The sequence below is a fragment of the Coregonus lavaretus genome (assembly GCF_964263955.1).
Source record: "Coregonus lavaretus genome assembly, chromosome: 7".
NCBI classification, from domain to species: Eukaryota; Metazoa; Chordata; class Actinopteri; order Salmoniformes; family Salmonidae; genus Coregonus; species Coregonus lavaretus.
Window position 1 is genome coordinate 21,209,933 of NC_139994.1, and position 26,850 is coordinate 21,236,782.

General features: G+C 45.0%; 1 protein-coding gene across 1 annotated transcript in view; it reads right to left on the bottom strand.

The window, feature by feature from the left end:
- The window catches only part of LOC311132257 (ras/Rap GTPase-activating protein SynGAP-like), a gene marked incomplete at its 3' end in the record, with an annotated part of 72,739 nt that extends 47,633 nt beyond the window's left edge, over window positions 1-25,106 (bottom strand). The window contains exons 1-2 of the mRNA XM_084165491.1: window positions 24,978-25,106; window positions 21,503-21,620 (exon numbers count right to left, since the gene is read on the bottom strand). Coding sequence (XP_084021617.1) covers window positions 21,503-21,620; window positions 24,978-25,019 — 160 coding nt within the window. The 5' untranslated portion in view covers window positions 25,020-25,106. The remainder of the gene's footprint in view (window positions 1-21,502; window positions 21,621-24,977) is intronic.
- Window positions 25,107-26,850: the final 1,744 nt, after the last annotated feature.

Below are 26,850 nucleotides of genomic sequence, written 5' to 3' on the forward strand. Positions count from 1 at the left end.
GTACAACTCTTCATTCAACCACTGATGCAGAAGGCATTTTGTTAAACAAAATACACACTAAACCGAAGGATTCTTATTCCACGCATCTTTGAATGAACACATTACTACACCATTTTTATTCTGACAACCTGTTCCATGTTCTACAGCAGTTTATTCCAGATGGGACTGTGCTAGCTAATCATGGTTCCTGGATCCAACCAAGCCAGACATGAGGGGATAAATCAGTATTCCCAGTTTCCATGACAACCATATTGTATGCCATTGATTATTTCCCTTTTATCTGCAGGCAGCACAAAAGGAGATCTTTACTTGAAGAGGAGGAAAATATAGAGGGAAATGGAGAGAGTGAGAAGAGAGAGAGGTCAAAGCGATCTTGGTATAAAATATATATATATAACTCGGAACAGTTACTATTTAACAGACTTCAGCCTGGTTATTACCATGGTTACCATCAGGAGAGAGATGAGATCTGACCTCGGTGATGTTGCAGTATCATTTTATTTTACTTTTCCCCACTATATTATAATTCATTATTTTAAATGTGTCTCGCTCACTCACGCAAACACACACACACACACACACACACACACACACACACACACACACACACACACACACACACACACACACACACACACACACACACACACACACACACACACACACACACACACACACACACATTGCCTATTATCATATCAAGGTTTATCAGTGCTCATCTCCTGGACTATTCAAAGTGCCTGATGCGTAATTGTTACTAAAACAAGGACTGCACTGGGTAGTTTGTAAACTCAATGGGACACAAGGACACTTGTCAGTTGAAGACAAAAAACTCACATTCGATTTGGGCATTACCCTATTTCATAAAAACTGGTATTCAGTATAAAAGCATTCATGCATTACGAGAGAGAGAGCATGTTTGAACTGATGTACAGTTCAGTTTTAATTTGTATGCATTTCATACAATCTAGTTTGATATGGGCAGTGTAGGACCTCGTTTGGCACAAGTGCTGCTTTTTTACATAGACCAAATGGGGCCCAATTCATTGTATGATATCGTTAAAGTACAGATTAAAACCGATCATGGTACACTGTTGATGTGTAAAACTTGTGATGGTGTTCTTCCCTTGTTACGCTGCGACTGCAAGAGCACCAATTGTACCACCCACGTTTTGCCGCTTTAATTTGTAGCGTAGTCCTGGACATCAAATCCAATAATGATTGCTGCTTGTGTGTGTGCTTTCAGAAAGTATTCATACCCCTTGACTTATTACACATTTTGTTGTGTTACAGCCTGAATTCAAAATGGGTAAAATGTATTTTTTCTGTCATCCATCTACACACAATATCCCATAATGACAAAGTGAAAACATGTTTTTACAAAATGTTCACACCCCTGAGTCAATACTTTGTAGAAGCAACTTTGGCAGTGATTACAGCTGTGAGTCTTTCTGGGTAAGTCTCTAAGAGCTTTCCACAACTGGGTTGTGCAACATTTGCCCATTATTATTATGTGGCCCCGTGTAGCTCAGTTGGTAGAGCATGGCGCTTGCAACACCAGGCTTGTGGGTTCGTTTCCCACGGGGGGCCAGTATGAAAAATTTTATGCACTCACTAAATGTAAGTAGCTCTGGATAAGAGCGTCTGCTAAATTACAAAAAATGTAAAAAAAAGATTTTCAAAACTCTTTAAGCTCTACGAAATTGGTTGTTGATCATCGCTAGACAACCATTTTCAGGTCTTGCCATAGATTTTCAAGTAGATTAAGTCAAAAGAGTAACTTGGCCACTCAGGAACGTTGACTGTCTTCTTGGTAAGCAACTCCAGTGTAGATTTGGCCTTCTGTTTTAGATTATAGTCCTGCTGAAAGGTGAATTCATCTCACTGTATCTGGTGGAGACCAGACTGAACCAGGTTTTCCTCTAGGGATTTTGCATGTGCTTAGCTCCATTCCGTACATTTTTTATCCTGAAAAACTCCCCAGTCATAAAAACGATTGCAAGCATACCCATAACATGATGCAGCCACCACAATGCTTGAAAATATGGAGAGTGGTACTCAGTAATCAAATAAAATCAAATTGTATTTGTTACATGCCCCAAATACAACAGTAAAATGCTTACTTACAAGCCCTTAACCAACAATGCAGTTTTAAGAAAGAATACCAAAAAAAATCACACAAATAAATACATTATAAAATAATACAAAATAAAAGTTACAAATAATTAAAGAGCAGCATTAAAAAGAACAATAGCGAGGCTATATACAGGGGGTACTGGTACCGAGTCAATGTGCAGGGGCACCGGTTAGTCGAGGTAATTGAGGTAATACAGTGGGGGGAAAAAGTATTTAGTCAGCCACCAATTGTGCAAGTTCTCCCACTTAAAAAGATGAGAGAGGCCTGTAATTTTCATCATAGGTACACGTCAACTATGACAGACAAATTGAGATTGTTTTTCTCCAGAAAATCACATTGTAGGATTTTTTATGAATTTATTTGCAAATTATGTTGGAAAATAAGTATTTGGTCACCTACAAACAAGCAAGATTTCTGGCTCTCACAGACCTGTAACTTCTTCTTTAAGAGGCTCCTCTGTCCTCCACTCGTTACCTGTATTAATGGCACCTGTTTGAACTTGTTATCAGTATAAAAGACACCTGTCCACAACCTCAAACAGTCACACTCCAAACTCCACTATGGCCAAGACCAAAGAGCTGTCAAAGGACACCAGAAACAAAATTGTAGACCTGCACCAGGCTGGGAAGACTGAATCTGCAATAGGTAAGCAGCTTGGTTTGAAGAAATCAACTGTGGGAGCAATTATTAGGAAATGGAAGACATACAAGACCACTGATAATCTCCCTCGATCTGGGGCTCCACGCAAGATCTCACCCCGTGGGGTCAAAATGATCACAAGAACGGTGAGCAAAAATCCCAGAACCACACGGGGGGACCTAGTGAATGACCTGCAGAGAGCTGGGACCAAAGTAACAAAGCCTACCATCAGTAACACACTACGCCGCCAGGGACTCAAATCCTGCAGTGCCAGACGTGTCCCCCTGCTTAAGCCAGTACATGCCCAGGCCCATCTGAAGTTTGCTAGAGTGCATTTGGATGATCCAGAAGAGGATTGGGAGAATGTAATATGGTCAGATGAAACCAAAATAGAACTTTTTGGTAAAAACTCAACTCGTCGTGTTTGGAGGACAAAGAATGCTGAGTTGCATACAAAGAACACCATACCTACTGTGAAGCATGGGGGTGGAAACATCATGCTTTGGGGCTGTTTTTCTGCAAAGGGACCAGGACGACTGATCCGTGTAAAGGAAACAATGAATGGGGCCATGTATCGTGAGATTTTGAGTGAAAACCTCCTTCCATCAGCAAGGGAATTGAAGATGAAACGTGGCTGGGTCTTTCAGCATGACAATGATCCCAAACACACCACCCGGGCAACGAAGGAGTGGCTTCGTAAGAAGCATTTCAAGGTCCTCGAGTGGCCTAGCCAGTCTCCAGATCTCAACCCCATAGAAAATCTTTGGAGGGAGTTGAAAGTCCGTGTAGCCCAGCGACAGCCCCAAAACATCACTGCTCTAGAGGAGATCTGCATGGAGGAATGGGCCAAAATACTAGCAACAGTGTGTGAAAACCTTGTGAAGACTTACAGAAAACGTTTGACCTGTGTCATTGCCAACAAAGGGTATATAACAAAGTATTGAGAAACTTTTGTTATTGACCAAATACTTATTTTCCACCATAATTTGCAAAGAAATTCATAAAAAATCCTACAATGTGATTTTCTGGAGAAAAAAAATTGGGGTGGGGGGGGGGGCAATGCAAATAGTCTGGGTAGCTATTTGATTAGATGTTCAGGAGTCTTATGGCTTGGGGGTAGAAGCTGTTTAGAACCCTCTTGGTCCTAGACTTGGTGCTCCGGTACCGCTTGACGTGCGGTAGCAGAGAGAACAGTCTATGACTAGGGTGGCTGGAGTCTTTGACAATTTTTAGGGCCTTCCTCTGACACCGCCTGGTAAAGAGGTCCTGGATGGCAGGAAGCTTGGCCGTACGCATTACCCTCTGTAGTGCCTTGCGGTCGGAGGCCGAGCAGTTGCCATACCAGGCAGTGATGCAACCAGTCAGGATGCTCTTGATGGTGCAGCTGTAGAACCTTTTGAGGATCTGAGGACCCATGCCAAATCTTTTCAGTCTCCTTAGGGGGAATAGGTTTTGTCGTGCCCTCTTCACGACTGTCTTGGTGTGCTTGTACCATGTTAGTTTGTTGATGATGTGGACACCAAGGAACTTGAAGCTCTCAACCTGCTCCACTACAGCCACATCAATGAGAATGGGGGCGTGCTCGGTCCTCTTCTTTTTCCTGTAGTCCGCAATCATCTGCTTTGTCTTGATCGCGTTGAGGGAGAGGTTGTTATCCTGGCACCATGCAGTTATGAGTGAACAGGGAGTACAGGAGGGGACTGAGCACGCACCCCTGAGGGGCCCCTGTGTTTAGGATCAGCGTGGCGGATGTGTTGTTACATACCCTTACCACCTGTGGGCGGCCCGTCGGGAAGTCCAGGATCCAGTTGCAGAGGGAGGTGTTTAGTCCCAGGGTCCTTAGCTTAGTGATGAGCTTTGAGGGCACTATGGTGTTGAACGCTGAGCTGTAGTCAATGAATAGCTTTCTCACACAGGTGTTCCTTTTGTCCAGGTGTGAAAGGGCAGTGTGGAGCGCAATAGAGATTGCATCATCTGTGGTTCTGTTGGGGCGGTATGCAAATTGGAGTGGGTCTAGGGTTTTTGGGATAATGGTGTTGATGTGAGCCATGACCAGCCTTTCAAAGCACTTCATGGCTACAGACGTGAGTGCTACGGGTCAGCAGTCATTTAGGCAGGTTATCTAAGTGTTCTTGGGCACAGGGACTATGGTGGTCTGCTTGACACATGTTGGTATTACAGACTCAGACAGGGAGAGTGTCACGTCTCCTCCCGTTGCTCCCCCACCAGTCTGAACGCACCACCTCGGCTACACCAGAATGGAAACCCAACGCACCCTAATCACCTCCAGCGCACCTGCACCTCATCATCTCATCACCACCCCTATTTAGCCCTGGACTGTTCTGGATGATGTTGTGTGTGATTGTTTAGCTTCGTGTCGTTTACTCTATCTTTGTTATTTCTCTTGCTCATTGTTAAGTAAACCTTGACCTTGTTAATTCCTGCGTCTGCGTCCTGCCTCTTCGTATACTCAGTACGCGTCACAGAATCACACACCAAATGAAAATGGATGCAGCAGGAGTTTCCCAGTGCCTCGACCAGCACCAGCAGCAGCTTGCCCAGTTGAACGCTGCCTTGCAGGAAGTGCTCCAAACTCTGCATAATCTGCCCACCTCAGGGAGCGGCGAGTGCCGCCAATCCACCTGTTCCCGTGCTATCACCCACACCTGCGGGAACCCTCGCCCTACCGGAGTGCTATGACGGTAAAACTACTAAATGTAGCGGCTTCCTGCTACAGGTTTCCCTTTATCTGGGTCGTCAGCCTGGGGCATATCCATCTGACCAAGCCAGGATAGCACTGGTGATTTCACTTCTTAAAGGAAAGGCACTGGATTGGGCCACGGCAGTCTGGGAAGGAGAGGAGGCAGTGGCACTTCCCTACCCCACCTTCCTCGCTAGGTTCAGGGCGGTGTTTGATCATCCCACGGAGGGAAGGGATGGGGGTGAGCGTCTCCTCCATCTACAACAGAGAGAGGGGCCCACGTCCGAGTACGCTCTGAGCTTCCGCACGGTCTTCTGGCTGGAATGAGCCTGCTCTGCGCACAGCCTTCAGGAGAGGCTTATGGGAGGACATCAAGACGGAACTCGCATGTCAGGATGACGAGATGGCCCTTGATACCCTCATCACCACATCCATCCATCTTGACGACATGTTGAGAGAGATGGCGTTCCCAACACCTCGCAGAGCCACGACGCTCACCCCATCTGAGCAATGGAAGCCGTCCTGCTTCCGAGTCCTCACCCATGGAGGTGGGCAGCACCCCCTACACCACCACAGACCACAGATCTCCTGGCGGCTCCCTATCTAGGCGGTATGACTCCCGTCGCCGCTCCGTGAGTGTTACGTCAGCTCCTATCACAAAACCACCGTGCCACTGCCATCTCCGCTACACGTCACCTCACTGGACAATAAACCCCTTGGATCAGGCACCATTACACATGTCACTCTCCCCATCACCATCACCATTCCCACACTACCGGAGCACCACGAGGAGCTGTCATTCCACATCGTTACATCACCCCTTCACCGGATCGTCTTGTGATTGCCCTGGCTCAGACTACACAACCCCACCATCAATTGGAGCACCAAGAGGATCACAGCCTGGTCCACCTCATGCTGGAAGACCTGCCTGCCGGTGTTGTTGTTCCACGTCAGTGGAGAGTCCGGAGTCCGCCCTCCAGCCCAACATTCCACGTGAGTAAGCAGATCTCTCCGATGTCTTCTCTTCATTAAAGGCTACGTGTCTCCCTCCTCACAGGCCCTGGGACTGCGCCATTGACCTGCTGGAGGGACAACACCCCCAAAGAGTCGCATTTACCCACTTTCCATGGCGGAGACTGAGGCCATGGAGAAGTATGTGGCGGAGACCCTGAAACAGGGGTTCATTAGACGCTCTACCTCTCCTGCCTCCGCCAGCTTCTTCTACGAGGCCAAAAAAGACGGAGGACTGAGACCATGCATTGACTACAGGGGGCTGAACGCAGTCACCACCAAGTACCGGTACCCCCTCCCTCTGGTTCCGACGGCCATCGAGCAGCTACGAGGGGCCCGGTACTTTACCAAGTTGGACATGAGGAGTGCCTACAACCTGATCCGAATCTGGGAAGGAGACGAGTGGAAGACGGCATTCAGCATTACCTCAGGCCACTATGAATACTGCGTCATGCCAATGCACCTTCTGTGTTCCAGTCCTTCGTCAACGACGTGTTCCGGGACATGCTGAGTAGACAGGTGGTGGTGTACATCGACAATATCCTGATCTACTCGGCTACGTTCGAGGAGCACGTCAGGGACGTCCGAGCTGTCCTACTCCGCCTCCGGGAACACAGCCTGTTGGTGAAGGGGGAGAAATGCGAATTCCACCAACAGGCCATCTCCTTCCTGGGATACCAGATCAGTCCTCAGGGGGTGTTCATGGAAGGAGTGAACACAGACGCTGTCAGGTCATGGCCAGTTCCCACCACCATCAAGGGCCTAGAGTGCTTCCTGGGCTTCGCTAATTTCTACTGCCGTTTCATCAGGTCCTTCAGCTCCATAGCCGCCCGCTCACCTCTCTCCTTAAGGGTGGGCCTCAGAAGCTGGCCTGGAACCCTGAGGCTGACTGCCTTCAAGAGGCTGAAGGAGAGGTTCACCACAGCGCCCATCCTAAAACACCCAGATCCATCTCTTCCTTTTATCCTGGAGGTGAACGCATCGGATGAGGGCGTGGGTGCGGTCCTCTCCCAGCGGCACGGTAAGCCAGAGAAAATGTATCCCTGTGCCTTTTTCTCTGAAAAGCTTACCCCCGCAGAGAGGAACTATGGAGTTGGAGACAGGGAGCTGTTGGCGGTGGTCCTCGCTCTGGAGGAATGGAGACACTGGCTGGAGGGCGCAGTCCATCCATTCCGGATTCTTACTGGCCACCGGAATTTGGAGCACATACGGGCAGCGAAACGGATGAACTCTCGTCAAGCCAGGTGGGCATCCCGGAGTCGCCTCTTCACTGTTGACATTGAGACTGGTGTTTTGTGGGTACTATTTAATGAAGCTGCCAGTTGAGGACCTGAGAGGTGTCTGTTTCTCAAACTAGACACTCTAATGTATTTGTCCTCTTGCTCAGTTGTGCACTGGGGCCTCCCATTCCTCTTTCTATTCTGGTTAGAGCCAGTTTGCGCTGTTCTGTGAAGGGAGTAGTACACAGCGTTGTATGAGATCTTCAGTTTCTTGGCAATTTCTCGCATGGAATAGCCTTCATTTCTCAGACCAAATCAAATCAAATCAAATCAAATTTTATTGGTCACATGCGCCGAATATAACAGGTGCAGACATTACAGTGAAATGCTTACTTACAGCCCTTAACCAACAGTGCATTTATTTTAAACAAAAAAAGTAAGAATAAAACAACAACAAAAAAAGTGTTGAGAAAAAAAGAGCAGAAGTAAAATAAAGTGACAGTAGGGAGGCTATATATACAGTAAAATAAAGTGACAGTAGGGAGGCTATATATACAGGGGGGTACCGTTGCAGAGTCAATGTGCGGGGGCACCGGCTAGTTGAGGTAGTTGAGGTAATATGTACATGTGGGTAGAGTTAAAGTGACTATGCATAAATACTTAACAGAGTAGCAGCAGCGTAAAAAGGATGGGGTGGTGGGGCAGTGCAAATAGTCCGGGTAGCCATGATTAGCTGTTCAGGAGTCTTATGGCTTGGGGGTAGAAGCTGTTGAGAAGTCTTTTGGACCTAGACTTGGCACTCCGGTACCGCTTGCCGTGCGGTAGCAGAGAGAACAGTCTATGACTAGGGTGGCTGGAGTCTTTGACAATTTTGAGGGCCTTCCTCTGACACCGCCTGGTATAGAGGTCCTGAATGGCAGGGAGCTTTGCCCCAGTGATGTACTGGGCCGTACGCACTACCCTCTGTAGTGCCTTGCGGTCAGAGGCCAAGCAGTTGCCATACCAGGCGGTGATGCAACCAGTCAGGATGCTCTCGATGGTGCAGCTGTAGAATTTTTTGAGGATCTGAGGACCCATGCCAAATCTTTTTAGTCTCCTGAGGGGGAATAGGCTTTGTCGTGCCCTCTTCACGACTGTCTTGGTGTGTTTGGACCATGATAGTTCGTTGGTGATGTGGACACCAAGGAACTTGAAGCTCTCAACCTGTTCCACTACAGCCCCGTCGATGAGAATGGGGGCGTGCTCAGTCCTCTTTTTTTTTCCTGTAGTCCACAATCATCTCCTTTGTCTTGGTCACGTTGAGGGAGAGGTTGTTGTCCTGGCACCACACGGCCAGATCTCTGACCTCCTCCCTATAGGCTGTCTCATCGTTGTCGGTGATCAGGCCTACCACTGTTGTGTCGTCGGCAAACTTAATGATGGTGTTGGAGTCGTGCCTGGCCATGCAGTCATGGGTGAACAGAGAGTACAGGAGGGGACTGAGCACGCACCCCTGAGAATAGAAGAATAGACTGACAAGTTTCAGAAGAAAGTCCTTTGTTTCTGGCCATTTTGATCCTGTAATCAAACCCACAATTGCTGATGCTCCAGATACTCAACTAGTCTCAAGAAGGCCAGTTTTATTGCTTCTTTAATCAGCACAACAGTTTTCAGCTGTGCTAACATAATTGCAAAGGGTTTTCTAATGATCAATTAGCCTTTTAAAATGATAAACTTGGATTATCAAACACAACGTGCCATTGGAACACAGGACTGATGGTTGCTGATAATGGGCCTCTGTACGCCTATGTAGATATTCCATAAAAAATCTGCCATTTCCAGCTACAATAGCCATTTACAACATTAACAATGTCTACACTGTATTTCTGATCAATTTGATGTTATTTTAATGGACATAAAAAATGCTTTTCTTTCGAAAACAAGGACATTTCTAAGTGACCCCAAACTTTTGAACGATAGTGTAATTGATTTGCCACATTTTTTGCAGTATTACTTTAGTGCCTTGTTGCAAACAGGATGCATGTTTTGGAATATATTTATTCTGTACAGGCTTCCTTCTTTTCACACTGTCAATTAGGTTAGTATTGTGGAGTAACTACAATGTTGTTGATGCATCCTCAATTTTCTCCTTTCACAGCCAATGCGAGACATTGGAAAACCTCCCTGGTCTTTGTGGTTGAATCTGTGTTTGAAATTCACTGCTCGACTGAGGGACCTTACAGTTAATTGCATGTGTGGGGTACAGAGATAAGGTAGTCATTCAAAAATCATGTTAAACACTATTACTGCACACAGAGTGATTCCATGCAACTTATTATGTGACTTTTTAAGCACATTTCTACTCCTGAACTTATTTTGGCTTGCCATAACATAGGGGTTGAAAACTTATTAACTCAAGACATTTCAGCTTTTGATTTGTAATTCATTATGGGGTATTGTGTGTAGGCCAGTGACAAACAATCTCAATGTAATCCATTGTAAATGCTTAACAATTGCTTAACAAGTGTTGATACACACAGGAAATGGTTGAGCGTGAAAAACCCAGCAGTGTTGCAGTTCTTGACACAAACCGGTGCGCCTGGCACCTACTACCATACCCTGTTCAAAGGCATTTCAATCTTTTGTCTTGCCCATTCACCCTCTGAATGGCACACATACACAGTCCATGTCTCAATTGTCTCAAGGCTTGAAAATCATTCTTTAACCTGTCCCCTCCCCTTCATCTACACTGATTGAAGTGGATTTAACAAGAGACATCAATAAGACATCATAGCTTTCACCTGGATTCACCTGGTCAGTCTATGTCATAGAAAGAGCAGCTGTTCTTATTGTTTTTTAAGGCAGAACTGAATGTCCTCCCACTAGGTACAGACCTCAGTCCAATGTTTAGTTTGTTGTTGGCGAACATCAATTCAATGTGAAATCAGCAAAACATTGAACCATGTAATTGCGTTTTGGTTTAAAGTTAAGTAAAAATGAGACACACTGTAGTCAAGTTGCAATAACATGCATGGACGTGGTTCCCATGTCACATCTTAGTTTGTTTTACTTTTTCCCTGAGTATTGGGACTCTGGATACAGATCGTGTTATGTAATTTCAGAAACTGTGTTTTTAACAAAACCCATTTAGCTGACAGTCAAATGCATTTCATCTACATAGAATAATAGGACAATTAAAGGTGAAGAATTTGTGAACCAATTTGTGAACCACTAATAAAATAGCCAGCATTAATTGTTGATGTGGAAAAATTATTTATTCCCTCTATCAGTAATTACATGATTACATATTGCAGTCCCACTGTGAAACCCACTCACAAATACTGTTGAATTAGAAAAAGTGTTAATGTTCATAATTGCACATTACCACCAACAGCCAATTCCATGGGGCACTAGAGAAATCTGAAAACTTTTTTACAAATACAGTGTATGTCTAATTCAGAATATACAAATGTACCAGGGCTGTTCAATAAAATGAGTGCCTTTTGGGTCCATTTGATATTTTAAGTAGAAATTGTGCAACAATATTGAATTTTAAAACCCTGTTATAGTCAATGAATACATTGGGGGGAAAAAGTATTGAGTCAGCCACCAATTGTGCAAGTTCTCCCACTTAAAAAGACGAGAGAGGCCTGTAATTTTCATCATAGGTACACGTCAACTATGACAGACAAATTGAGAAAAAAAAATCCAGAAAATCACATTGTAGGATTTTTAATGAATTTATTTGCAAATTATGGTGGAAATAAGTATTTGGTCAATAACAAAAGTTTCTCAATACTTTGTTATATACCCTTTGTTGGCAATGACACAGGTCAAACGTTTTCTGTAAGTCTTCACAAGGTTTTCACACACTGTTGCTGGTATTTTGGCCCATTCCTCCATGCAGATCTCCTCTAAGCAGTGATGTTTTGGGGCTGTCGCTGGGCTACACGGACTTTCAACTCCCTCCAAAGATTTTCTATGGGGTTGAGATCTGGAGACTGGCTAGGCCACTCCAGGACCTTGAAATGCTTCTTACGAAGCCACTCCTTCGTTGCCCGGGCGGTGTGTTTGGGATCATTGTCATGCTGAAAGACCCAGCCACGTTTCATCTTCAATGCCCTTGCTGATGGAAGGAGGTTTTCACTCAAAATCTCACGACACATGGCCCCATTCATTCTTTCCTTTACACGGATCAGTCGTCCTGGTCCCTTTGCAGAAAAACAGCCCCAAAGCATGATGTTTCCACCCCCATGCTTCACAGTAGGTATGGTGTTCTTTGGATGCAACTCAGCATTCTTTGTCCTCCAAACACGACAAGTTGAGTTTTTACCAAAAAGTTCTATTTTGGTTTCATCTGACCATATGACATTCTCCCAATCCTCTTCTGGATCATCCAAATGCACTCTAGCAAACTTCAGACAGGCCTGGACATGTACTGGCTTAAGCAGGGGGACATGTCTGGCACTGCAGGATTTGAGTCCCTGGCGGCGTAGTGTGTTACTGATGGTAGGCTTTGTTACTTTGGTCCCAGCTCTCTGCAGGTCATTCACTAGGTCCCCCCGTGTGGTTCTGGGATTTTTGCTCACCGTTCTTGTGATCATTTTGACCCCACGGGGTGAGATCTTGCGTGGAGCCCCAGATCGAGGGAGATTATCAGTGGTCTTGTATGTCTTCCATTTCCTAATAATTGCTCCCACAGTTGATTTCTTCAAACCAAGCTGCTTACCTATTGCAGATTCAGTCTTCCCAGCCTGGTGCAGGTCTACAATTTTGTTTCTGGTGTCCTTTGACAGCTCTTATGTCTTGGCCATAGTGGAGTTTGGAGTGTGACTGTTTGAGGTTGTGGACAGGTGTCTTTTATACTGATAACAAGTTCAAACAGGTGCCATTAATAAAAGTGGAGGACAGAGGAGCCTCTTAAAGAAGAAGTTACAGGTCTGTGAGAGCCAGAAATCTTGCTTGTTTGTAGGTGACCAAATACTTATTTTCCACCATAATTTGCAAATAAATTCATTAAAAATCCTACAATGTGATTTTCTGGATTTTGACATATCCCTCCTTCCACCCTCTGTGACTTCCAGGAAGATTTTAACCCCCTTAACCCTCACATTTCTCCAAGTTTTCACCATCGTTGTAAAGCCCTAGTTATGTTGTTGCTTTGAGAAAGTCAATTCTGAAGATTATTATTAATTTCATGTGATTATTCATTGTAAGGTAGAATATATACAGTGCCTTCAGACAGTATTCAGACCCCTTGACTTTTTCCACAATTTGTTACGTTACAGCCTTATTCTAAAATGGATTAAACAAATTTCTTCAGCAATCTACACACAATACCCCATAATGACGAAGCGAAAACAGATTTTTTGACATTTTTGCAAACGAATTAACAACAAAAAACAAAAATGCCTTATTTACATAAGTATTCAGACCCTTTGCTATGAGACTCGAAATTGAGCTCAGGTCCATCCTGCTTCTATTGATCATCCTTGAGATGTTTCTACAACTTGATTGGAGTCCACCTGTGGTAAATTCAATTGATGGGACATGATTTGGAAAGGTACACACTTGTCTATATAAGGTCCCACAGTTGACAATGCATGTCAGAGCAAAAACCAAGCCATGAGGTGGAAGCAATTGTCCGTAGAGCTCCGAGACAGGATTGTGTCGAGGCAGAGATCTGGGGAAGGGGATCTGAGGAAGGGTAACAAAACATTTCTGACAGAGCTTGAGAAGATCTGCAGAGAAGAATGGGAGAAACTCCACAAATACAGGTGTGCCAGACTCAACGCTGTAATCACTGCCAAAGGTGTTCAACAAAGTACTGAGTAAAGGGTCTGAATACTTATGTAAATGTGATATTTCTGGTTTTTATTTTTTATAAATTAGCACTTTTTTTTTTGTTGCTTTGTCATTATGGGGTATTGTGTGTAGATTGATAAGGATTTTTATTTATTTACTACATTTTAGAATAAGGCTGTAACATAACAAAATGTGGAAAAAGGGGTCTGAAAACTTTCCGAAGGCACTGTATATACTGTACATCCATAAATGTCTTCAACTGGTACCGGGGGACATTTAGACAAGTCTTTTGAGGCCTGTGGGCATCCTAGAGCAAAACAACTGACATGTACAGTTGAAGTCGGAGGTTTACATACACCTTAGCCAAATACATTTTACAATTCCTGACATTTAATCCTAGTAAAAATTCCCTGTCTTAGGTCAGTTAGAATCACCACTTTATTTTAAGAATGTGAAATGTCAGAATAATAGTGGAGAGAATTATATATTTCAGCATTTATTTATTTAATCACATTCCCAGTGGGTCAGAAGTTTACATACACTCAATTAGTATTTGGTAGCATTGCCTTTAAATTGTTTAACTTGGGTCAAACGTTTCGGGTAGCCTTCCACAAGCTTCCCACAATAAGTTGGGTGAATTTTGGCCCATTCCTCCTGACAGAGCTGGTGTAACTGAGTCAGGTTTGTAGGCCTCCTTGCTCGCACACGCTTTTTCAGTTCTGTCCACAAATGTTCTATAGGATTGAGGTCAGGGCTTTGTGATGGCCACTCCAATACCTTGACTTTGTTGTCCTTAAGCCATTTTGCCACAACTTTGGAAGCATGCTTGGGGTCACTGTTCATTTGGAAGACCCATTTGCGACCAAGCTTTAACTTCCTGACTGATGTCTTGAGATGTTGCTTCAATATATCCACAATATTTTCCTTCTTCATGAGGCCATCTATTTTGTGAAGTGCACCAGTCCCTCCTGCAGCAAAGCACCCCCACAGCATGATGCTGCCACCCCCGTGCTTCACAGTTGGGATGGTGTTCTTCGGCTTGCAAGCGTCCCCCTTTCAACCAAACATAATGATGGTAATTATCGCCAAACAGTTCTATTTTTGTTTCATCAGACCAGAGGACATTTCTCCAAAAAGTACGATCTTTGTCCCCATGTGCAGTTGCAAACAGTAGTCTGACTTTTTTGTGGCGGTATTGGAGCAGTGGCTTCTTCCTTGCTGAGCGGCCTTTCAGGTTATGTCGATATAGGACTTGTTTTACTGTGGATATTGTCACGATCGTCGTAGGGAATAGACCAAGGCGCAGCGTGATGAACGAACATGTTTATTTACCTTAGTGATAAATACTGACAATGAACAAAAACAACAAACGACTCGTAACGTCCTAGGTAACATAGACCAACACGGAACAAGAACCCACAAACACAAAGGGAAAAACAGACAATTTAAATATGGCTCCCAATCAGAGACAACCAGCCACAGCTGACACTCGTTGCCTCTGATTGGGAGTCACTCAGGCCAACATAGAAATAAACAACCTAGAACTCCCAACATAGAAATACACCACAATGAAAGAACACACCCTGGCTCAACATATAGAGTCCCAGAGCCAGGGTGTTACAGTACCCCCCCCTAAAGGCGCGGACTGCGACCGCGCCTCAACTAGAGCAAAACAGGGGAGGGCTGGGTGGGCATTCCTCCTCGGCGGCGGTTCTGGCTCCGGCCTTGCCCACCACCCTCCAATAAACCCCCCATAGCGCCCCTGGTCCGGTCTGGCCCCGCTGGCTGGAGCTGAACTGGACGTAGCAGGAGCGGTATGCTTCAGCTCCGTAGTGGAGCAGTTGACCGGTACCTTACCAGGCACCGGTGACCCAGGCACGGGTTGTGCTGGACTGACGACGCGCACCCCTGGCTTGGTGCGTGGAGCCGGAACGGGCCGGACCGGGCTGACGACTCGCACCCCTGGCTTGGTGCGTGGAGTAGGAACGGGCCGGACCGGGCTGACGATGCGCACCCCTGGCTTGGTGCGTGGAGTAGGAACAGGCCGGACCGGGCTGGCGACGCACACCGTAGGCTTGTTGCGAGGAGCAGGGACAGGCCGGACCGGGCTGGCGACGCACACCGTAGGCTTGGTGCGTGGAGCAGGGACAGGCCGGACCGGGCTGGCGACGCACACCGTAGGCTTGGTGCGTGGAGCAGGGACAGGCCGGACCGGGCTGGCGACGCACACCGTAGGCTTGGTACGTGGAGCAGGGACAGGCCGGACCGGGCTGGCGACGCACACCGTACATTTGGTGCGAGGGGCCGTAACAGGTCGGACTGTACTGGGGACACACACCACTGGCTCTACCCCGGGATCTGGAACGGGCCGGACCGGACTGGTAACACACCCCAGTACCTCTCGCCGTGCCTCTAAACCTTCTTTCCCTACTTTAACCAGTGGCCCCCGTAACCTGGTGGCCTTCTGAATATGCCCCTTTTCTGCCTCCGTCAGCCCCGTCGTCCATGCCCTGTGCCCCCCCCTAAAATGTTTTGGGGGTTGCCTCTCATCAGCCCGACGACGACACTGATCACGCCGTTGCTCCTCTCTCGCCAGGGCCTTAATCCTAGCCCATGGTCCTTTTCCCCCAAGCATGTCCTCCCAGGACCACACTTTGCCCACCTGGGCCATCGCCAACCTCTCCATCTCCTTCCCCGGCGCTTCCTCCCATGTCCAGTCTGCCTGCTCCTGGACACGCTGCTTGGTCCTTGTATGGTGGGTTCTTCTGTCACGATCGTCGTAGGGAATAGACCAAGGCGCAGCGTGATGAACGAACATGTTTATTTACCTTTAGTGATAAATACTGACAATGAACAAAAACAACAAACGACTCGTAACGTCCTAGGTAACATAGACCAACACGGAACAAGAACCCACAAACACAAAGGGAAAAACAGACAATTTAAATATGGCTCCCAATCAGAGACAACCAGCCACAGCTGACACTCGTTGCCTCTGATTGGGAGTCACTCAGGCCAACATAGAAATAAACAACCTAGAACTCCCAACATAGAAATACACCACAATGAAAGAACACACCCTGGCTCAACATATAGAGTCCCAGAGCCAGGGTGTTACAGTACCCCCCCCTAAAGGCGCGGACTGCGACCGCGCCTCAACTAGAGCAAAACAGGGGAGGGCTGGGTGGGCATTCCTCCTCGGCGGCGGTTCTGGCTCCGGCCTTGCCCACCACCCTCCAATAAACCCCCCATAGCGCCCCTGGTCCGGTCTGGCCCCGCTGGCTGGAGCTGAACTGGACGTAGCAGGAGCGGTATGCTTCAGCTCCGTAGTGGAGCAGTTGACCGGTACCTTACCAGGCACCGGTGACCCAGGCACGGGTTGTGCTGGACTGACGACGCGCACCCCTGGCTTGGTGCGTGGAGTAGGAACGGGCCGGACCGGGCTGACGATGCGCACCCCTGGCTTGGTGCGTGGAGTAGGAACAGGCCGGACCGGGCTGGCGACGCACACCATAGGCTTGTTGCGAGGAGCAGGGACAGGCCGGACCGGGCTGGCGACGCACACCGTAGGCTTGGTGCGTGGAGCAGGGACAGGCCGGACCGGGCTGGCGACGCACACCGTAGGCTTGGTGCGTGGAGCAGGGACAGGCCGGACCGGGCTGGCGACGCACACCGTAGGCTTGGTGCGTGGAGCAGGGACAGGCCGGACCGGGCTGGCGACGCACACCGTACATTTGGTGCGAGGGGCCGTAACAGGCCGGACCGTACTGGGGACACACACCACTGGCTCTACCCCGGGATCTGGAACGGGCCGGACCGGACTGGTAACACACCCCAGTACCTCTCGCCGTGCCTCTAAACCTTCTTTCCCTACTTTAACCAGTGGCCCCCGTAACCTGGTGGCCTTCTGAATACGCCCCTTTTCTGCCTCCGTCAGCCCCGTCGTCCATGCCCTGTGCCCCCCCCTAAAATGTTTTGGGGGTTGCCTCTCGTCAGCCCGACGACGACACTGATCACGCCGTTGCTCCTCTCTCGCCAGGGCCTTAATCCTAGCCCATGGTCCTTTTCCCCCGAGCATGTCCTCCCAGGACCACACTTTGCCCACCTGGGCCATCGCCAACCTCTCCATCTCCTTCCCCGGCGCTTCCTCCCATGTCCAGTCTGCCTGCTCCTGGACACGCTGCTTGGTCCTTGTATGGTGGGTTCTTCTGTCACGATCGTCGTAGGGAATAGACCAAGGCGCAGCGTGATGAACGAACATGTTTATTTACCTTTAGTGATAAATACTGACAATGAACAAAAACAACAAACGACTCGTAACGTCCTAGGTAACATAGACCAACACGGAACAAGAACCCACAAACACAAAGGGAAAAACAGACAATTTAAATATGGCTCCCAATCAGAGACAACCAGCCACAGCTGACACTCGTTGCCTCTGATTGGGAGTCACTCAGGCCAACATAGAAATAAAACAACCTAGAACTCCCAACATAGAAATACACCACAATGAAAGAACACACCCTGGCTCAACATATAGAGTCCCAGAGCCAGGGTGTTACAGATATACAGTGGGAGAACAAGTATTTGATACACTGCCGATTTTGCAGGTTTTCCTACTTACAAAGCATGTAGAGGTCTGTAATTTTCACATTGTATGATTTTTAAGTAATTAATTTGCATTTTATTGCATGACATAAGTATTTGATACATCAGAAAAGCAGAACTTAATATTTGGTACAGAAACCTTTGTTTGCAATTACAGAGATCATACGTTTCCTGTAGGTCTTGACCAGGTTTGCACACACTGCAGCAGGGATTTTGGCCCACTCCTCCATACAGACCTTCTCCAGATCCTTCAGGTTTCGAGGCTGTCGCTGGGCAATACGGACTTTCAGCTCCCTCCAAAGGTGTTCTATTGGGTTCAGGTCTGGAGACTGGCTAGGCCACTCCAGGACCTTGAGATGCTTCTTACGGAGCCACTCCTTAGTTGCCCTGGCTGTGTGTTTCGGGTCGTTGTCATGCTGGAAGACCCAGCCACGACCCATCTTCAATGCTCTTACTGAGGGAAGGAGGTTGTTGGCCAAGATCTCGCGATACATGGCCCCATCCATCCTCCCCTCAATACGGTGCAGTCGTCCTGTCCCCTTTGCAGAAAAGCATCCCCAAAGAATGATGTTTCCACCTCCATGCTTCACGGTTGGGATGGTGTTCTTGGGGTTGTCCTCATCCTTCTTCTTCCTCCAAACACGGCGAGTGGAGTTTAGACCAAAAAGCTATATTTTTGTCTCATCAGACCACATGACCTTCTCCCATTCCTCCTCTGGATCATCCAGATGTTCATTGGAAAACTTCAGACAGGCCTGGACATGCGCTGGCTTGAGCAGGGGGACCTTGCGTGCGCTGCAGGATTTTAATCCATGATGGCGTAGTGTGTTACTAATGGTTTTCTTTGAGACTGTGGTCCCAGCTCTCTTCAAGTCATTGACCAGGTCCTGCCGTGTAGTTCTGGGCTGATCCCTCACCTTCCTCATGATCATTGATGCCCCACGAGGTGAGATATTGCATGGAGCCCCAGACCGAGGGTGATTGACCGTCATCTTGAACTTCTTCCATTTTCTAATAATTGCGCCAACAGTTGTTGCCTTCTCACCAAGCTGCTTGCCTATTGTCCTGTAGCCCATCCCAGCCTTGTGCAGGTCTACAATTTTATCCCTGATGTCCTTACACAGCTCTCTGGTCTTGGCCATTGTGGAGAGGTTGGAGTCTGTTTGATTGAGTGTGTGGACAGGTGTCTTTTATACAGGTAACGAATTCAAACAGGTGCAGTTAGTACAGGTAATGAGTGGAGAACAGGAGGGCTTCTTAAAGAAAAACTAACAGGTCTGTGAGAGCCGGAATTCTTACTGGTTGGTAGGTGATCAAATACTTATGTCATGCAATAAAATGCAAATTAATTACTTAAAAATCATACAATGCGATTTTCTGGATTTTTGTTTTAGATTCCGTCTCTCACAGTTGAAGTGTACCTATGATAAAAATTACAGACCTCTACATGCTTTGTAAGTAGGAAAACCTGCAAAATCGGCAATGTATCAAATACTTGTTCTCTGTTCACTGTAGATACTTTGTACCTGTTTCCTCCAGCATCTTCACAAGGTCCTTTGCTGTTGTTCTGGGATTGATTTGCACTTTTCGCACCAATGTACGTTAATCTCTAGGAGACAGAACGCGTCTCCTTCCTGAGCGGTATGACAGCTGCGTGGTCCCATGGTGTTTATACTTGTGTACTATTGTTTGTACAGATGAACGTGGTACCTTCAAGCATTTGGAAATTGCTCCTAAGGATGAACCAGACTGGTGGAGGTCTACAATTTTGTTTCTGAGGTCTTGGCTGATTTCTTTTAATTTTCCCATGATGTCAAGCAAAGAGGCACTGAGTTTGAAGGTAGGCCTTGAAATACATCCACAGGCACACCTCCACTTGACTCAAATAATGTCAATTAGCCTATCAGAAGCTTCTAAAGCCATGACATCATTTTCTGGATTTTTCCAAGCTGTTTAAAGGCACAGTCAATTTAGTGTATGTAAACTTCTGACCCACTGGAATTATGATACATTGAATTATAAGTGAAATAATCTGTCTGTAAACAATTGTTGGAAAAATTACTTGTGTCATGCACAAAGTAGATGTCCTAACTGACTTGCCAAAACTATAGTTTGTTAACAAGAAATTTGTGGAGTGGTTGAAAAACGAGTTTTAATGACTCCAACCTAAGTGTATGTAAACTTCCAACTTCAACTGTATGTGTTCATGAGAGTCTCACCTTTCCACAGAGGGATATTAGTTTGTAGCCCAAACTGTTTGGATGCTACAGACAGAAGTAGGAAGATCGGCTGTACCGACTTCAGGCGAGTCCAAAGACGCTTGTGTGGGTCGTTGAGCAAAACGGGGAACACCGTGTACGTGAGAGTCTCATCAGAGGAATAATAGTTTGTAGGCCAAACCGTTCGGATGCTACAGATGATTTTGTGAGAAGACCGATTATTGGGATATCTCATGGTCTGACAAACACCACTCTAGCTCTGTCACCTTTCACCGCAGATGCAGAAGTGCAACATCGGTGGATGCGGTGGATTTAGTTGCATCCAGTGCAAAACCCCCCCAGATATCTCTAGCTTAAACTGACAAATGTTTATGGGGATTGTTTTATTATGCTAATTCGGTTTCTCAAAAGGCACCAAATTGGTGGAACGACCCACCAACTAATGTACAGAGTATTAACAAATATATCAACAAAGCCAATAGATATATTCTTAAAGATACAATCATAGGCATTTCATTCAGTTTAAATGATTGTTATCCATACGCATGTCTTCATCAGTGTATATGAGTACGGCATACAGGTACATGCCAACATTGAGCAGTGGAAAGGAGATTTTCTCTCCACCAGCCGTCAGGGAATGCCGCCCCCTTAGCTTGTTTAATGGTGCAGTTTGAATACAAATCTATTTAAATAATTAAACAATTTTATGCTTCCAGCACAGTAGTATAATGAAAAATAGTTTGAATATTTTGAACCTGACAAATACCAATATCGTCAAAGTGTTGTTTGACATAGCGCATCATGTCAATGCATCACTTCAACAACAAAAGACTCCAAACTGCAAGAGGGCACTTCATATTTATTTAAGGTGTGAACATGAATGTGAGCTAATGAGGGTTTATTATTTATATTTTGATTTAATTGACACATAAAAAGGCACAGAGAAGGAATGCAAAGACTAAGGGTATCCAACCGTATGCTTTCATAGTGGTGTATTTAAATTGACTCCTAACAAATACAATGGCTTGGGAACTGCAAGGATGCATGTACTAAACGAGAGCTTGCAGATATCCAGAAAAATGAAAAACAATGTATTTGAATTGGTGCTATTGAACTGCAATGCATTTACATAGTTTGCACTTTGTTATCCAGTACAAATCTTTCCGGTATATGTTCTACATACCTATCTCGGGGTGTTGATGTCTCCCCTCCACCGGCACACTGACTGTCCTTCGGAGCAGCTTGGTGCGCTCACTGCGCTGAGAGCCTGAGCGACGCTCACGCATCAGTAAAGGGTGAACCTACGGTAAGAATAGAGGGTCAGAGAGGTCAAAGTCAGGCTGAAAACCCATCTCTTCAGATTGTACCTTGGTCACTCCACACCCGTCCATCCTTCCTCCTAGCACTTCCCCTACATACTGTATAAATCACTTGTGTTGGGCACTAAAGCCTCACTTTCTTGAGCTGTTGTCCTGCAATAAAAAAGTGATTGCACAGGATCTTAAACTATGGATAATATCATTTATGCTAAATGATCATATCAAACCAGAGCATATACTGTATAAGAAAAAGTTAGTTGTGTAACACAGCTACATATTTTTATTTGTGTCCATTTCATGGTATAAAATGTTCAGTTACCTTCATATGACTTAATATGTGTACAGTATTTAACATAATAAAGCTCAAAACGTCCCTACTGAAATCTGTCTTAAGGACCAAGGGCATTTTCCACCCACACTGAAAGTAAAGGCTAGCACAACACATTCCCAATGTGGTTTACAGAGGTGAGAGGTCAAGTTCCTTTTCAACACTCAAAGCCTTACCCAGAAGCACTTTGTCTCTGTGTGAAACAAATAGTTAACAAAGTGAATAGTAGGTTGGCATTAAAGCTACATTCTGGTATTTAATAAAACAAACTGCCACGTGTATTGGTATACAGCTGAGGGATGGGGATAGGGAAATGTAACTTCTCTCAAATTCATAGACAGCACAAACTCTTGACAGTCTGTGACATCCACATGATCGTTTTACACATTTAGAAAATGTACATTGTTTATGTTTTTGTTGCTTTTAAACAATGGAATCTTATGTCATTCAATAACTTATGTGGGTTATTATATAGAAAGGAGGTTGTGCTAAGCTCATGATGCATTTATAAGTTATATTCTTTAGGAATCAATGGGTAAATAAATATCCATTAATTTAAATTACCATTTAAATTACCATTGAACAGATTTCCAAATCCAAGACCATAGCTTTAATGTAATTCATTGTATTACTAACCATCAGTCTTGTGTCATTTACAATTATGAAATCATGACAGCGGAGGCAACTCAAGTCTCTTTAGCAACTATGTACACTTCAGAAATGCAAATATCCCTTTAATATCAGTCCTTCTGACCTTGTATCTAAAAATATTAATTTATCATATACTGTAGGTTACTGCGACCTCCAAAACCATGCAGCACATACTGTATTAAATGTTATATTTCATTTGTGAGCCGTTCTTATGTCCCCTATCCTCTCTGTAAACACTAGTAGCTTTGTTGATCCTGTGACTCTGAAATTGTGACATTTTCCCAAATATTGCATTGAGTTCAAATATTACATCTGACATATTGCATTGAGATAATTTTACTATAGTTGTTTGACATCATGAAATACCACAGAGAGAAAAGTAGATGGCTCAGCACAACCTCAACAAACTTGAAGAGCTACTGTACATTATGTTTAGTGGTTTCTGCTGTTAGCTAGGGCAAAGAGCCCTTGGCTAAAGGACAGTGAAAGGACAAGCGTGTGTGGTTCGAAATACCTTCTCCCCCAGGTATTTCCCCAGACAGGTGACGTGAAACAGCACTGGTAATTGCACCACCAGAAAGTGCTCAAGTTTAGAGAGAGCGTAATGACATTGGCATTGTTATATTGTGTCATAGTAAATGGCAGAAAACACACAAAAAAGTGTAGCTCAGGTAACGTTAGCAATGATAAATTGTCATCCCAATTGACTTAAGATTTACTAAGTTGAATCTAAGTGAAATAGCTTTTTTCCTTTATTCACAGGTACAGTATAGCACATATTTTTTTTAATGCACTACCCCAGTACGTGCAGTGAGTGAAACATATTGGGGATGTTTTGTATGACTATAATTAATAATTAACTATAATCAATGTTTGTATACTATGTACTCAGATCAATAGATTAATTTCATCCCCATCCTATCCAGACACACACTAAAGAAAAAGGTGAGAGGGATTCCTCTCATTTTCATTTTAGTCATTTAGCAGACGCTCTTATCCAGAGCGACTTACAGTTAGTGAGTGCATACATTTTCATACTGGCCCCCCGTGGGAATCGAACCCACAACCCTGACTTTGCAAACACCATGATCTACCAACTGAGCTACACGGGTCTATAGCTCATAAAACAATTCATATGAAGCATCTGTGTATGATTACGATCATATCAGGTTAAATTTACAATAAGAAAGTGACTCCCTGACACTTTTTGGAGGACTGGGGGGTGGGTGGGGATTGGTGTCTTTGCAAGAGTATCAATTAAGAAGAGGAGTTATTATTTCGGGATATCTCATTGAATTGTTGAATAACGTCTCCCTCCAGTGGCTAGTTTTGGGACATCCGCTCTCACATGTGGACTGCTCCGTTATTGAAGGGCCTGTGTTGTATCAAGCTGCGCCTACCCCGAGTGGAAATGTATTTATCTTTTCAATGAGCGACTTTTTCAATGAATTACTTTATTCCACAAATCTGTCCACTTCCACTTTCCTACTCCGAACGAATAAAACACTGATACATTGCATTGCATCATCAATGCTTTAGCTTGTACTAATTTCATCAGTCTGTATATGGGGGGAGTTCTTTACACTAGCTATTCCTTAAATCTGCTCATAACCACTTGATGAGACACCTCTTATTAACAAAATCATTCAATAACCCCCACATTGACCTAATGGAAACATATAGAACTTAATAGAAACATAATTTTATAATTAAACAGCGCTAGGGATCTGATGTGGATGTACATCTCTATGGCTGCGTTTAGGTCACAGGCAGCCCAATTCTGATATGTGTTTCACTAATTGGTCTTTTGATCAATCAGATCAGCTCTGAATGAGCTCTGATGTGAAAAGATCTGATGTGACAGGTCCAAAGACAATTTGGACAAAAGACAATTAGTGTTGGAAAATATCAGAATTGGGCTGCCCATATGACACCACACTCAATACAACTTGTCCTAGCTGCCACTGCGGTACCTTGTTTTTCGCCCGTCTCTCAATCGGAGACTGATAAAGACCTAGGTAGCCTGGTGTATGGACTCTCTAGTAGCGTTATAACGTTTAAACACATCACCTTTAATAGGTAACAGAATAAAGTAGGACCTAGCCTGGATACTCAAATGATCTATATAAAACAAACAATACTCCGATCCAAACAGGGGTTAGGTGCACCATACCCATTAAGGTAAATACTTCAGAGATCAATGTGGACTCTCAACCAATCAGGTGGACTCTCTAGTCAATCAAATAGATTCACTGACCAATTAAGAGCTAGGGAGAAATGAAAATCAGCAGGACTGTGGTTGTGTTCCATGTCCAGCATGTGCTTGTCTCTTGTGAACAAGATGGAGGTATTCATCCTACCTCCTCCTGGTCAAACATGTAGCACTGACTCCCAGTTCTCATCAAGCGACATGGGTTCCAACCCAGCGGATCATAAGCCAGGCCATTGGAAGGGGTCTGGGGCCGCGAGGACAAGGGGGAGGCACACCTTCCATCTAAGAATGAGATAAAAGGAATTAGTTCATTTGAAAAAAATCTACAAAAAAACAACAACTGCATAACAGCTGGGATCAATAGCTCATTTGACAGTGGTAGAGTGGCAGTGGCAGAATCTTTATTTTATTTTCTTCTCCAGGAGGCAGCAGCAGAGCTTCCATTTTTTACTTGTTATAAATAGAGCCTGCAATCAGGGTTACGGATTGTCCTAAAAATAAAACAGACCTGTCCTTAATTCAGAAACTTCCATGAGATAGAAAGACAGCGGTGTCTTTTGACAAAGAAAGAGAGAGACCTCTATGATATACACTACCAGTCAAAGTTTGGACACACCTACTCATTCAAGGGTTTTTCTTTATTTTTACTATTTCCTACATTGTAGAATAATAGTGAAGACATCAAAACTATGATATAACACATATGGAATCATGTAGTAACCCAAAAGGTGTTTAACGAATCAAAATATATTTTATATTTGAGATTCTTCAAAGTAGCCACCCTTTGCCTTGATGACAGCTTTGCACACTCTTGGCATTCTCTCAACCAGCTTCACCTGGAATGCTTTTCCAACAGTCTTGAAGGAGTTCCCACGTATGCTGGTCACTTGTTGGCTGCTTTTCCTTCACTCTGCAGTCCAACTCATCCCAAACCATCTCAATTGGGTTGAGGTCGGGTGATTGTGGAGGCCAGATCATCTGATGCAGCACTTCATCACTCTCCCTGGTCAAATAGCCCTTACACAGCCTGGAGGTGTGTTTTGGGTCATTGTCCTGTTGAAAAACAAATGATAGTCCCACTAAGCGGAAACTAGATGGGATGGTGTATCGCTGCAGAATGCTATGGTAGCCATGCTGGTTAAGTGTGCCTTGAATTCTAAATAAATCACTGACAGTGTCACCAGCAAAGCACCCTCACACCATCACACCTCCTCCTCCGTGATTCACAGTGGCAACCACACATGCGGAGATCATCCGTTCACCTACTCCGCGTCTCACAAAGACACAGCGGTTGGAACCAAAAATCTCAAATTCATCAGACCAAAGGACAGATTTCCACCGGTCTAATGTCCATTGCACATGTTTCTTGGCCCAAGCAAGTCTCTTCTTCTTTTTGGTGTCCTTTAGTAGTGGTTTATTTTCAGCAATTCGACCATGAAGGCCTGATTCACACAGTCTCTTCTGAACAGTTGATGTTGAAATATGTCTGTTACTTGAACTCTGTGAAGCATTTATTTGGGCTGCAATCTGAGATGCAGTTAACTCTAATGAACTTATCCTCTGCAGGTAACTCTGGGTCTCCCTTTCCTGTGGCGGTCCTCATGAGAGCCAGTTTCATCATAGCGCTTGATGGTTTCTGCGACTGCACTTGAAGAAACTTTAAAAGTTCTTGAAATATTCCGGATTGACTGACCTTCATGCCTTAAAGTAATGATGGACTGTCGTTTCTCTTTGCTTATTTGAACTGTTCTTGCCATAATATGGACATGGTCTTTTACCAAATAGGGCTATCTTCTGTATACCACCCCTACCTTGTCACAACACAACTGATTGGATCAAATGCATTAAGAAGGAATGAAATTCCACAAATTAACTTTTAACAAGGCACATCTGTTAATTGAAATGCATTTCAGGTGACTACCTCATGAAGGTGGTTGAGAGAATGCCAAGAGTGTGCAAAGCTATCATCAAGGCAAAGGGTTCCTACTTTGAAGAATCTCAAATACGACATATATTTTGAT